The 13,366-nt window shown below is 43.6% G+C and overlaps 1 protein-coding gene across 4 annotated transcripts in view; it reads right to left on the reverse strand.

Moving 5' to 3' along the window:
- The window catches only part of Cntn4 (contactin 4), an 860,889-nt gene that overhangs the window by 425,642 nt on the left and 421,881 nt on the right, over window positions 1-13,366 (reverse strand). For all 4 annotated transcript variants that reach the window (XM_058573008.1, XM_058573005.1, XM_058573006.1 and 1 more), the window contains one exon: window positions 4,277-4,419. In XM_058573008.1, coding sequence (XP_058428991.1) covers window positions 4,277-4,331 — 55 coding nt within the window. In that variant the 5' untranslated portion in view covers window positions 4,332-4,419. The remainder of the gene's footprint in view (window positions 1-4,276; window positions 4,420-13,366) is intronic.

Consider the following 13,366-nt stretch of genomic DNA (forward strand, 5'->3'; position numbering starts at 1 on the left):
CAGCAGCTGATCAATAATAACATTAGTGTAAAAAGAGAGTAAAATTTACCTGGTTGCAAGCTCGAGACATAACCACAGACATAACCATGTAGGGGTATGTAACCACGATCACCTAGAGACATGCACACGTACACATCTATGCATAAATAAACAGAGCCAACTCTTCAGCAATCTCTGTCAAAGCTGCATTTCCTGTCAGGTTTCTTCCTGATCACAGACGTGACTGACACTAGGTAGCTCTCTGCTACTCATTGGTATATGCACGTTTTTTTGGTTTTGATCCTCTTAAGAACAGCCTGAGAGAATGACTAGAGCAGTTCATTCATCTGGGGAGCCGATACCAGGAAACAGAGGTAAAGAAAAAAAAAAACAAGTAGAAGTAGTTGCCATGGGCATTTGGGACTTAGTCCTGTTGTTGGGGGATCTCTAAGGAACTACAGAAAATGTGCTTAAGAATTGACTTCTCAAATGAGAGAGGAGACGGAGGCATTTATTTACTGATTTATCATACCTCCTAGGCTGAGGACTGCCCCCTAGCAGAATGCAAAAGTCTCATAGTGCTCTGAGCTTGTGGGTTGCAGAAAGACCTGAGGAAGAGAAATATAGAAGGGAAAATTCCAGCCCAGCTGAGTTGGAAGTCGGAAATGGGCCAGGAGTGTACCAGCGTGATCTGCTGTAGAGCTCCGTGCATACCAGCCAAATTTAATACTTTCCATACTTCAATGTAAATGTAAAAAAAAAGAAAAAAAAATTAAAACTTATATGGATTGGTCTTACAGGGGGTTCATTCACTGAAGGATTGAGGCCAGAACACCTTGTGTCCACGGGACAGCTCCAACATCAGAGGTCTGCTCTCTTGATTGGCAGGAATGGAGTGTTCATTCATTCAATACGTATCTGTTGAATCGCAGTATGTACCAGGTATTTCTCAGATGCCGGGGATACAGCAGTGAACAAAGAAAGACGGACGGCCAGGCCCAGGGTGCAGACCTGTAATCCCAACAGCTAGGGAGGCTGAGGCAGGAGGATCACAAGTTCAAAGCCAGCCTCAGCAACTTAGTGAGGCCCCGAGAAACTTAGATTCTGTCTCAAAATGCAAAATAAAATAGGCTGGGCATGTGGTTCAGTGGTTAAGTACCCCCACAATCAATCCCTGGTACCATACACACACACACACACACAAGGCAGAAGTACCTGCCCTAATAAAATTCATAATCTAGTGAGGGAAGATATCTTACACACAAGCCAACAAAAAAAGATTGTTATTAAAGTATTGATACGAGTTCTGCAAGAAAGTTAAGCAATAGGAAGCAGGAAGTGTAGAAGATACGGAAACGGTTGTCAGGAAAAGGCTAATATATATATATTTATAATGCCTTCATTTCTTTCCAAAGAATCTTAGTTTGATATTAACATATAAATGTACAAATGGCACGATCCAGACTACAAAGTAAATTTCCTTTTCTGTTGTTGTGGTGGTGCTGGGGATTGAACCCAGGGCCTTGTGCATGCCAGGCAAGCACTCTACCCACTGAACTAGATCACCAGCCCCTAGCATGGTACACTTTTACTTCTTTAAAACATGTTTGCTCATTTGCTAGTTTCTTTGCTCTTTTGAGTAGTGGCGTATTGTGATTATTGGTTTGAATGATGTATGGGGGGAAATGAATATAGTCAATTGTTTCAGTGGCTGGATGTTTACACCATGGGCAGTAGGTTTTTTTGTTTGTTCTGTTGTGTTGGTTTGTTTTTAAACTACCGCCAGAGACTGAGTCTTGCATTGAGTTAAAGAGGAAAATATGACCACTGTTCCAAAAGTGATTCATTCATCCAAGCCCTCCAATAATTAAATCATTATAAGCTGCACCCCTTGCAGGATTAGCCCGTTGACATATTTTGATCCTCTCTTCTTTGGGGAATGAACAGGAAAAGGCATGTTTGAAATTTTAGTAATGGTGGTAAACAAAACAGGTGTAAATATGTTCTTTGCCAAACTCACCAAGAAATGTAAGACTGAGGAAGTATAGAAAAATTATGGATGATACACAGAAAAGAAAAGAGTGAGCAGATACAAAAATCTGTTCCAAATGCAGAGTGTCAAGTGCTATGCAAATTAATGAAATCAAGACGAATAGGGAGAAAACAAAAACATTAATTAGAGGTTGACTTTACCTCCACGGAAGGAGGCATATGGTGAGGGAATATTAATGTCATGTAAAACAGTTCACAAGAAAAACTCACAAAAACAATCAATATACTGATTGCCCACAACTAGCTAAGTGGGCAAAAAAAAAAAAAAAAAAAAGATACAGGTAAGATTTCCAAGTTTTTCCAAAGACACTTGAATGGCTTTCTTGATTTTCTATCCTTTCATTTTTTGTATCTACTGAAGCAGACTGGTTGAATGAACACATTGTCTTAGTCAAATCTTGAGAAACCCATTCACTATTTGCAGCTTAAAAAATATGAATATTGTTGCTGGGCGCCCAGGCACACATGTGTAATCCCAGTGGCTCAGGAGGCTGGGCAGGAGGATCCTAAGTTCACAGCCTGCCTCAGCAACTCAGCAAGACCCTGTCTTAAAATAAAAAAATAAAAAGGGTTGAGGATGTGACTCAGTTGCTAAGCACCCCTGGATTCAATCTCTGGTACCAAAAAAAAAAAAGATTATAATGGAATCATCATCAGAAGTTCAAGCTGAGGGTCTCAGTAGACCCCTTGTGGAGAGTTGGGTGCCAGAGGCATGGAGCCTGGGACATATTGCTGGGGTTATGGGACATTTAGGTTCTGGACAGATGAGGGAGATAAAGAATATCTCTAAAAGAGATGTAAGATGTTCACAATCATAGAAGAGGGAGGATGTTGTGTACTCAGCTGTGGTAAGAAGTAAGTCTGGAGTGCATTAGAAGATTTACAAATGCACGAAGGTTTACATTTAGAAGAACATAAACTTTCAAGAGTAAATCTGCAACCCTGAATGGGCCAAATGGACAGGTCCAAAGAATGTCGAGTATAATTGAAGGTCAAGACGGCAGCGTGATTCAATTTGAGTCTCCGCTCTCCCACCTGCAGACTTTGTGACTTTGACTGAGTTCCTGAATACTCTGTTGATGCTTCTGTAATCATATTGATAATGAAGAGAGCAAAAACAGACAGTAAATATTTACCTCCCAGGTGTCACTGGAGAGTGACACGAGATTAAGGATACCAAGTGCTCAGCGGAGTGACTGACTTGGAGCAAAGTGATTCGCGTCAGGACTATCATCGCTAACTTCGGTTTTATAATAATTGCAAGCGTTGGCTAGAACGAGGTGTCAGGAGCTAGAGATCCAAGCTCACATAGATTTAACAGAGCAACCGCTTGTCTGTCTTGCTCGGGGTTAAGTTCCCAGATCACAGTACAGGGCTGTCTCAAGGCAAGGGACTTGGCGATATTTAAATGAAAGCAAGCATCCAGATACTGGGGGATCCCAAAGTCGCTTTGTAAAAACAAACATAAATGTCTCCAGGTGTCCTTCTTGGATTCGACATTCTGCATAACAAAGTAGACCAACTGTGCTCATTAGACTTAACTAGGAAGATGCAATCTATCCCGACATGGAGACAGAGATCCAGGGGGGGGTGGGCTCGCAATGTACCAACACTTGAACGAGGGATGTCAACGGCCAGGGCTCCATCTTCCAATAAACTGGAAAAGCCATAAACAGCACCTTTGAAGTGTTATAAGCCCTTTTCCTGTAGTTGGCCATGGGTCTATGTTTAAAAACCGCTTGCCTAATCTCTCTTTCGAGACCACAGGTACATGGACATAAAAGAGTCAGTGTCAAAAGATGGAGTGACATCGGCGAGGACCTTGAAAGAGCCACCCAGGTAAACGTCCACCCACTGACATCAAAAGAGGCCACACTCCAGACTATATATTATTGGTCTTAAGGCCCAATATCTCCGAGCAACTGAGCGGCGGCATGAAGCAAAATCACAACTTTCAGGCTAAATAATGGCTCCAGTGACTCTCAGAGGACCAGACAGAGAGCTGGACCATCCATGTCTGTCTCTGAAAAGAAGACCATGAAAAGAGCCACCTCAAGCCCATCAGGAAGGGGCCCTGGACTGTATCAGCAAATGCCAATCAGAGGAGCCTACGCGCCCGTGATTGGACCATGGCCACCCCAAGCGAAGGCCCGCTTTGGAATTAGTGTGACATACAGTGGCATTTTTTTTTTAATTTTTCTTTTTTAAATAAAAGAAAAAAAAGTTTTGAAACGAGACACTCTACCTGCAAGGCACGACATGAAGGACTGCAGGATCAGCAGTTCCCATGGTAACCTCATCTTCAGCTTCCGAGGTCAGAGGAGTCTCAAGCCCAGGAACGAGGGAAGGGAATCACTGCTTCTTTTTAAGTTCGGTGCAACCTTTAATCTGTGGAAGACGAGAGAGAGAGACGCTGCGATGAGATTTGGGAATCCCTCTTCCTGTGGTCCCCGCACATGGGTCTCCACTGGAATATAAATAAAACTCACTTAGTGGAAAAGTGTTACTGAGGGTGAAGGGGAAAAAAAAAAACCCACTTTCGATTATGGCTAGGAAGCAAATAAACCTATGGCTTTCTTGCAAATAACAGGTGGCCAGGCCTTGCACCGGCTGGCCTGTCTCTGTGGTCATTGAGGAAAAATAAGACATGTTCCCTACTTCCTACTGCGACAGTGGAAGGTCTTTCTCCACCACTTAGTGGTCAGGCCTCATTGTTATTTATTTTCCAAGCCATCAAAGCCCCCCCCCCAAAAAAAAAATTCAGAAAAGTCACCACAGAACACAGTAGACAGGATTAATTTGGGTGGACTTCAAGGTCATCCTCCCAGTTTTTTTAGAATGGAGATATGCATGGGGACTGTGACGTCACCATTGATTCAAACATATTTTGCCCTGTGTTCTGTGTTTTGTTTTTAACATGTGCCATTGTTTGGATATGACCCGAGGGTCTTCCCCCAAAGCTTTAGGTATATTGGAAGCTTGGTCTTCACTGTGGTCATGTGGGAGGTAGTGGGCCCTTTAAGAGGTGGGGCTTGGTGGGAGGTGATTAGGTCATTGGGGTGGGGGGGCTGCCCTCAGAGGGATGGTGGTGTCTCTCTTGGGACTCCCGAGTTCTTGTGACAGGATAGTTGTTCTGAGAGCAAGCCCTACTCCTGAGTTGCTCTCTGGCCTTTGTTAATATTTTTCTTTTCTTTTTTATTATTTTTTTTTGGGGGGGGTACCTGGGATTGAACTCAGGGGCACTCGACCACTGAGCCCCATCCCCAGCCCTATTCCGTATTTTATTTAGAGACAGGGTCTCACTGAGTTGCTTAGTGCCTGGCTTTTGCTGAGGCTGGCTTTGAACTCGCCATCCTCCTGCCTCAGCCTCCCAAATTACTGGCATTACAGGTGTGCGCACTGCACCCAGACTTTTTGACTATTGATGGGATTGCCATCTCTCCTATGCACCCTTCTTACTCACTCTAGGGCCCTTGGCAGAGTTTGTAACACGCTGTCTGCACCTTCAATCTCTGAGAGTATAAGCTATATATATATGTCCTTTTCTTCCTAAGTAGCCTGCCTCAGGTATTTCATTCTAGCAAGGAAAAGCCAACTAATACAAAACGCACTAGAAAACACACAGCTCCATGGCCCAATGACAGAACTCCTACCAGGTCCGAGCAACTGTCTACGAAATTCATTTGGAGAAACCCAGAGCATGAATAAAAACAGCACTTCTCCCATTAGCCAGGGATCTTACAATAGAATTCTGAAGTAAAGAGAGGTGACCTTTTCTGGTGTACTAACAGCTACAAAACACACAACCCGGTCCACGAGGAAGGCAGACTGACCCCCCAGCCTTCTGGAGGGCACAGGTATGTCCTGGGTAAACGGAGCAGATGCTGCTTGGTTCAAGCAGATGGCAAGCATATGGGGGGGTGCAGATCCAGGATGGCAGGAGCCCCCACATCTTTCCAAAGAAAAGCTGAAAATAGTATTGTGCTTTGCAAGTGTAAACACTGGACATCAGATTAAACATTTTTGTTCAACATCGTGTCGTTCAAACAAGGCCAAATCGCTATCTGTTGCTGAAGGTCGACAATGTGACCCTGGGAAAACAGAGCTTTTCTTTCTCTCACCCACCCTGCCTTCTCCTGTCTCGCCTGCAGCCCGCGGCGCACAGATGCACAGATGGAGCGCCTTCTGCTAGCCAGACAGACCATGGGACCCGCCCCCTAAGGAAGAGGCCATCTCCACCCTCCAGGATCTCACCCTCCAGTGAGAAGAGCGACCCACAACTTCACATCATTGCAATACAATACGACGGTACCCAGGAAGAAACATTTTTGGCCTCGGAGTCTCCATCCACAGATGTGCTCCCAGGGGGGGTCAGAAATAGGAGCCTTTTCATCAGTAAGCAAGATCAGGAGATTGGTATTCTCTTTTACACTTCTTTCTTTCTTTGTTTCTTCTTTGGTAACACAGATTGAACCCAGAGGCACTTAACCACTGAGCCACAGCTGCGGCTTCTCTGATTTTTTTTTTTTTTTTTCTGAGACAGGGTCTTGCTAAGTTGCTTAGGGCCTAAGTGGTTAAGGCTGGCCTTGAACTTGCAATCCTCCTGCCTCAGCCTCCTGAGTTGCTGGGATTACAGGTGTTCACCACTGTGCCGGACTTTCTTTCTTGTTTGTTTTCTTTTTGGGTACTGGGATTGAACTCAGGGGCAGGCGACCCCTGAGCCACCTCCCCAGCCCTATTTTGTATTTTATTTAGAGACAGGGTCTCACTGAACTGCTTAGCGCCTCACTTTTGCTGAGGCTGGCTTTGAACTCGCTATGCTCCTGCCTCGGTCTCCTGAGCCATTTAGATCCCAGGCGTGGGCCACCGTACCAGGTCCAGCTTTCTATTTACAACACTTGCAGTAACTAATTATGAGATCCTGGGTTTGCAATCCTACCCTATCTAAGTCATTTTGAGGGAAACTTCCTAATTCAGTGAATAAAACTTCTTTGAAAACTACACAGGAACATATATTTCCAGATAGTATTATTCCTTCACTCTCAGTACTTTTTAGTTATTAAAAAAAACAATAATAGTTAAGAAATTAACAAAAATTGTATGTATTTCTGGTGTATATATTTGATATGTACTGATTGTGAAAGCCCTGATATTTTATTGTTATAAGATCATACCCAGGCACGGTGGTATACACCTGTAATCCTAGCAGCTGGGGAGGCTGAGGCAGGAGGATCGTGAGTTCAAAGCCAGCCTCAGCAAAAGCAGCTCAGTGAGACCCTGTCTCTAAATAAAATGCAAAATAGAGATGGGGAGGTGGCTCACTGTCTAGTGTCCCTGGGTTCCATCCCTGGTACACCCTCTCCCCCCAAAATCATAATATCTAGGGGCTTCTCATCTCACTCTCACTGATGCGATAAACACTGAGCAAACATAGGCTTAAACAGAAACGTGGACCAGCACACACTAGTTGATCAAGGGCTCTTGGCAATAATGTATACCACGTGGTCACTGGAAAGCATCTATGATTACCAGGAAACCAAGAGCAAGTGAAGTATCATCATTAAAGAATGGGCCCTGTTTTGTGCCCTTAAATAGCTCAGTTCTCCAACATTAGACCTAATATGCTGTGAGGACAGAAGGGACCCTTGACCTCCGATCCGCCGACATGACTGAAAGCCAGGGGTGTCTCGGATGGGATTTGTTCAGGTCGCCTTCTGACATTCACGGTGGTGATCAGTCCATTTCAGATAAACAGGATGTGCTGATCAATGAAAACTATTAATGTCTTAAGCCAATGATCGGGGTATGAATAATTAATCTTGCTAGGGAAATACCATCTTGAATCTTGGGGGATTGATTGATCGACCACGTTAAGCAGTTTCTCAAAACAATTAAAATTACCTTTGGAAGTGTATCCAGTTACAGGACAGAGATTTAATTCACGACAGGAGACAGTTTCGCAGTGTGTGTTTTGTTCAGAAGCTGTAGATTTTTTTTCAAGGACAGGTGGGGGGTGCCATTCAAGAATCCTAGCACATTTATTGACATTCAGGTACGGGAGATTGGGCCCTCACTGGTCAGAAATAACAGGATCCTTGACAGACATTTGTCTAGCGGGCATCATAACCAAAGCACCAGGTTTTCTGAAGGGAGTTTGAAGATTCATGCATCTCAGGTGGGCATGGGGTGCACGGTGCAAAGTTTCATCATTTCAGTTTTCCTGCCAGAGCCAGACAGAAAGGTACAGGATGAGGGGAGAGTTATGGTAGCCATAGATCTCCCCGCAGCTCTGAGCTCACTCTGGTTTATTGGAAGGTGTCTGTAACAAAGGCTAGTATACTCAGCACTAACTTTTGAGATCTTGCCCAAGACTGGGGCTCATAAATCCTGGGGAAGAAGCCAAAGGATGAAACAGACCTTGGTTGCTTTCTAGAACCTAGCCTCGTCTTCTGAGCCAGAAGGAGATGATTCACTGAATTCTACGTGTGTGTGTCTGTGTGTGTGTGTGTAGTGTGTAGTGTGTGTGTGTTCCCACACGGCAAAATTTATTGCCACCCTTCCGACACCCCTGACACTGATAGTCACACCGAAGATCTCAGTTTTATGAAGGACCGAGAACAAAAGCATAATTTAGTTTTCCATCCAGAGCCTCAGTCTGTGGGAATCTGCACCTACAGCCTGGTTGTATGCCGTACGTACACTTTGCTAAATTAAAATTGCGCTGGTATCCAGAAAGCACTAACTCGGGTGCAACAGAGAAGAGTGTTTATCACGTGGCATGAAGAAGAGTGCCCGATTTTGCAGGGATAGAGACCAGAGAGGCTGAGCCTTGTCTTTGATGAGCAAATTAAACCCATGGCTGTGGTTCCATGCAAAGTGCGTAAAAAAAACTCTCCCAAAGGGCTGCGCGAACGGAGTCTTCCAGGATACATCAGAGGGACAAAATGCATTCAAAGGCAAGTGACAGGGACATCACACAGGCAAGAAGCCTGGAGCTTAGTGCTCAAGTTACAGTCATGCAAGACAGTGAGAAGCCTCATTCTCCCGCTGAGTCCTGCATCTGTAAAATGACTGCGATGGTGATACCCATCTCCCATTCTTATTGGAAGGATGAGTGACAAGGTAGCCCTCCTTGGGAAACCGCAGCCCCACAGGGCCTGCCGTCAGGAGTCAGGGTCTGGAAGCTGAGTCAGAACGTGGCCCCTCCTCAACCTGGCTTGTGCATTAAAGACGTTGGGCTTGATTCTGAAACTCAGAGGCCAGACAGGCATGACCCTCCCTCCACAGCCAAAAGACCCCAACCCATTTGAGGTACCTGCATGCTTCACGAGCAATCCCCAGAAGCACGGAATATATGTTTTTCTCTCTCTGCTTTTTCTCCTCTGGTCAACAGTTCATTAAATCACATCTCTCATTGCTAAGTAGGCGTCCAATACAGAGCACCTTTTTTTTTTTTCAAGGTCTCATACCGGGAAGACAGAGTGGGAAACACTGGGTTTGGAATTAAGTAACTGAGTTCTATCTTTCTGTTTTTTTTTTTTTTTTTCTTTCTTTCCTGCAGATGATCTGGCTTTGGAAAAGCTAGCTCATCTCTGTGAACATGTCTGCTTGTCTCTGTGCTGGGGATTGTTCCGGAAGGTCTCATCTTCCTCTCAAGCCTGCTGTAAAGGGCCACGGATGCACTTTTGTAAATGCATCATTATTACTATAGTTTAGACTCATATTCAAATTCAGCTCCTGACCCGTGCCCACCAGAAAGATTTTTTAATGTTATAAAAGTGGGGATCTTGGGCTTGGGGTTGTGGCTCAGCCGTAGAGCCCTCGCCTAGCACGTGCGAGGCCCTGGGTTCGTTCCTCAGCACCACATACAAAAATAAATAAAATAAAGATATTGTGTCCAACTACAACTAAAAAATAAATATATTAAAAAAAAATAAAGTAGGAATCTCTGTTTTCCCTCTTGCTATGTAAGACACACATAGCAGAACAAATGGTCAGAAGACAGTTCACAATGAGGTGGTATACAAATGAGGAAATAAATGGACCTGTCTTTTGTAGATCTGCTCTGTGCATTTTTACATGCACTTCATAATGACCCTGGGGTCAGACATTACCGTGTTCTCTAACACCCAGAAATCAATAAAGCCTGTCCTTCAAGGCACCTCTTCCTACTTCAAGTACTGAACATTTTTTTGCTAAGAGCCACGAACTTGGCTGAAACCAGCCGTCTTTTAAAGTGTAACGTGACAACCTTATGGTTGCTTTTCACACTCTCCTCCTCCAGATGTACAACGGGGTGCCACTCAGTCAAAGCACAGAATCTGTGTAGGATTCACAAGATGAATCCGAGCTGGGGGGTTTCAGAGCAGAGACCTCGTCAGGATGCTGCTTTTCACCAACGTGAACTCCACCGTCTTCCTCTGACACTGTGACCTTATGTTCCTCTGCCCCAAGGGTAGGCACAAGGCACACATTGTTTTCTCGATAATTATTATTTAGAGGGCTGCCATTCTTAATAAAGCAGGAATTTTAAAAAGGGTCATCCCCCCGGTTCCCAGTTGTGGAGTTGAGCATTTCCTAACTCTGCAATTAGCTAATGAGGGGTACAGTCAATCACCACGGCGGAGAAGCAAAGAATCGAGCAGAGAGCAAGAGATCAAACAAGCCTCCTCCGAAAGCAACGTGCCAATCATTTCAGAGGAAAATGGCAGACAGTCAAATATGAAGGCTCCATCCGTCGAGGGAGACTTACTGAGTGCCTATGATTCAAATACTGAAATGCAGAATTCCAAGTTGCGGGTCAAGGACACTGGGCGCAGAGATAACTATAAATTCACACCTGTGTAGAAAAGATGATTGTACAAGTGAGCTTAGGAATCAAATGAGCAGTACAGATCCTCTGTACTTCCTGTGGTTATGGTAGCTGGCCTACAGGTTCTTCTTGGATACTAAAAATTCAAATTACATCAGGCAATTAAATTAGTTGACTGGATTGCTCCTTGTACCTGCTTTGCTCTCTATTAAAAACAAGAGAAATATTTCCAGTCCTATATTGCAATAAGTAGTCTGCCAGAAATGGTGAGAAAATGAACGTTTCTTGGTTCATCTCATTGGATGGCTTGTGCTAAGCAGGTGAAGATCATTAAAAGAAGAGAAGATATAGCTAGGTGCATGGGTGCACTCCGGTAGTCCCAGGGGCTCAGGAGGCTGAGGCAGGAGGACAGCAAGTTCAAAGCCAGCCTCAGCAACTTGGCAAGGCCAAAGGCAACTCAGCAAGACCCTGTCTCTAAATAAAATATAAAAAGAGCTGGGGGTGTTGCTCAGTGGTTATGTGTCCCTGGGTTCAATCCCCAATACTAAAAAAAAGGTGACATATAGGACTGTGTAATGTTTGGGAAGCCACTGTGTTAATTAAGAGGTAGACATGGGTAAGATGGTATCCTTCCCTAGATCCTACCCAATGGGCTATTTCTATCAAGATCACATCGTAGAAACTTTGATGAATGATGGAAGGTCAACTAAGATGGACTTCCTCTCCCCATTTAGAAAGTTTTTCTAGGTAAAATGGTGTCTTCTATTTATGATGACTCCAAATAGAAATATGATTATTTTGCTGGGTACAATGGTGCACACCTGTAATCCCAGCGGCTCGGGAGGCTGAGGCAGGAGAATCGCAAGTTGAAAGCCAACCTCAGCAAAAGCAAGGTGCTAAGCAACTCAGTGAGACCCTGTCTCTAAATAAAATATAAAATAGGGCTGGGGATGGGGTTCAGTGGTCGAGTGCCCCTGAGTTCAATCCCTGGTACCTCCCCAGACCCCCCAAAATAGAAAAGAAATATGATGACTTTATTAGGCAGAAACACACTGAAATAAAAAACAGGTAGCCAATACTTCATCATTTCAGTTCTGCAAGGATATCTCTCTCTCTTTTTAATTGTAGACAGACACAATACCTTTATTTTATTTTATTTATTTATTATTTATTTATTTTACTTATTTATTTATTTATTTATTTGTGGTGCTGAGGATCGAACCCAGTGCCTCACACATGCAAGGCAAACACTCTACCAACTGAGCTACAGCCCCAGCCCGAGGATCTCTTTTAGACAGCATGAAAGTCCACAGAATTGTACAGAGTTAATCTGAAAACGATTATATCAAAGTTTTTTCAAGTACATACCCACTACCCACTTCTAAATACCCTTCCTCCTCATAAAATGTTCATCGACTGTGCTGTTGCTACCAAAAAAGTCCACCTTTCAAGTGCAAAGTAATCCTCAAAATGACAGTGTTCAAAAGATCACTGGATTAAGATTCAGCGTAGCTGGGTTCTGGACTCAGTGGTCCAATTTACTTTCTGGGTAAATTTCCTCGTCAATCAGAGGAGGCGGGAGTGTTGTTGAGCGTTCCGGAAACTCTGAACTGCATTGGTCTAGGAGAGGACGTACGTTCAAAATGCATTTAATTGGCTGAATGAAGAGTGGCCACCACAGCTTGGTCATTACCAGAGCCATTTGAGGCCTCTTAGAATGCTCAGATGACATCAGTTTCCCATGCACCAGGGCTGTTTGAGATACATTGCTTTTAAATTCCACGTAGGATACTGTTACAGGAAACTTAATCCCAAGTCACAAATACATATCCACTACCTATAGCTCCATGAAGTAATCACTGCACCACTTTTCACATTTTAATTTAATTTTTACTTATATTAAAAGAACACGTGGACATAGTCCTGTCTCTCTCCCATGAAGGAATTACTTCTGCAGAGTCAATGAGCTGTGTTTTTGGTATCCGAATAGTGACACATTTAAAAAAAAAAAATTATGCTACTATTGATTGACTATATGGCCCTTCTGTATGATTATTTTGTGGATGATAATTCGCCTCTTTAGCATAATTACTGCCAAGGATGGACACACACACACACCTTGCTTTACTGTTTCCCAAATACAGTTATATAATTTGTTTAGTAATTTTTTAGGCTGAGCCCCAGAGTACACTGCTTGTAATTCTGTTTAGGTAGTAATTTTTTCTTCCTGGTAGATAATACTTTTGTCTTTATGTGTTCAGGTTTCTAAGTATATATCAAAAGTTCAAAATTAAATGTGCTACTAGACTGACTGCTGTCCAGATGACCAACCAGATCTTGTTGTCTATATCTTTTAATACATGTTACTTATTGGGGACATATAGATATTGAGTAGGTTTCATAGTCCATCTGCAAACCAGATATGTGTCTCAAGCCTTGTCACACTGCTTGGTAGGAAACGGGAAAAGCCATTATATTCCAAGCTGCGATTCTCTTCACAACTGTCCATATATATGAATTCTT

The sequence above is a fragment of the Marmota monax genome, unplaced genomic scaffold (assembly GCF_021218885.2).
Source record: "Marmota monax isolate L192 unplaced genomic scaffold, Marmota_monax_Labrador192_F-V1.1 WCK01_AAM20220418_F8-fsc00028, whole genome shotgun sequence".
NCBI lineage: Eukaryota > Metazoa > Chordata > Mammalia > Rodentia > Sciuridae > Marmota > Marmota monax.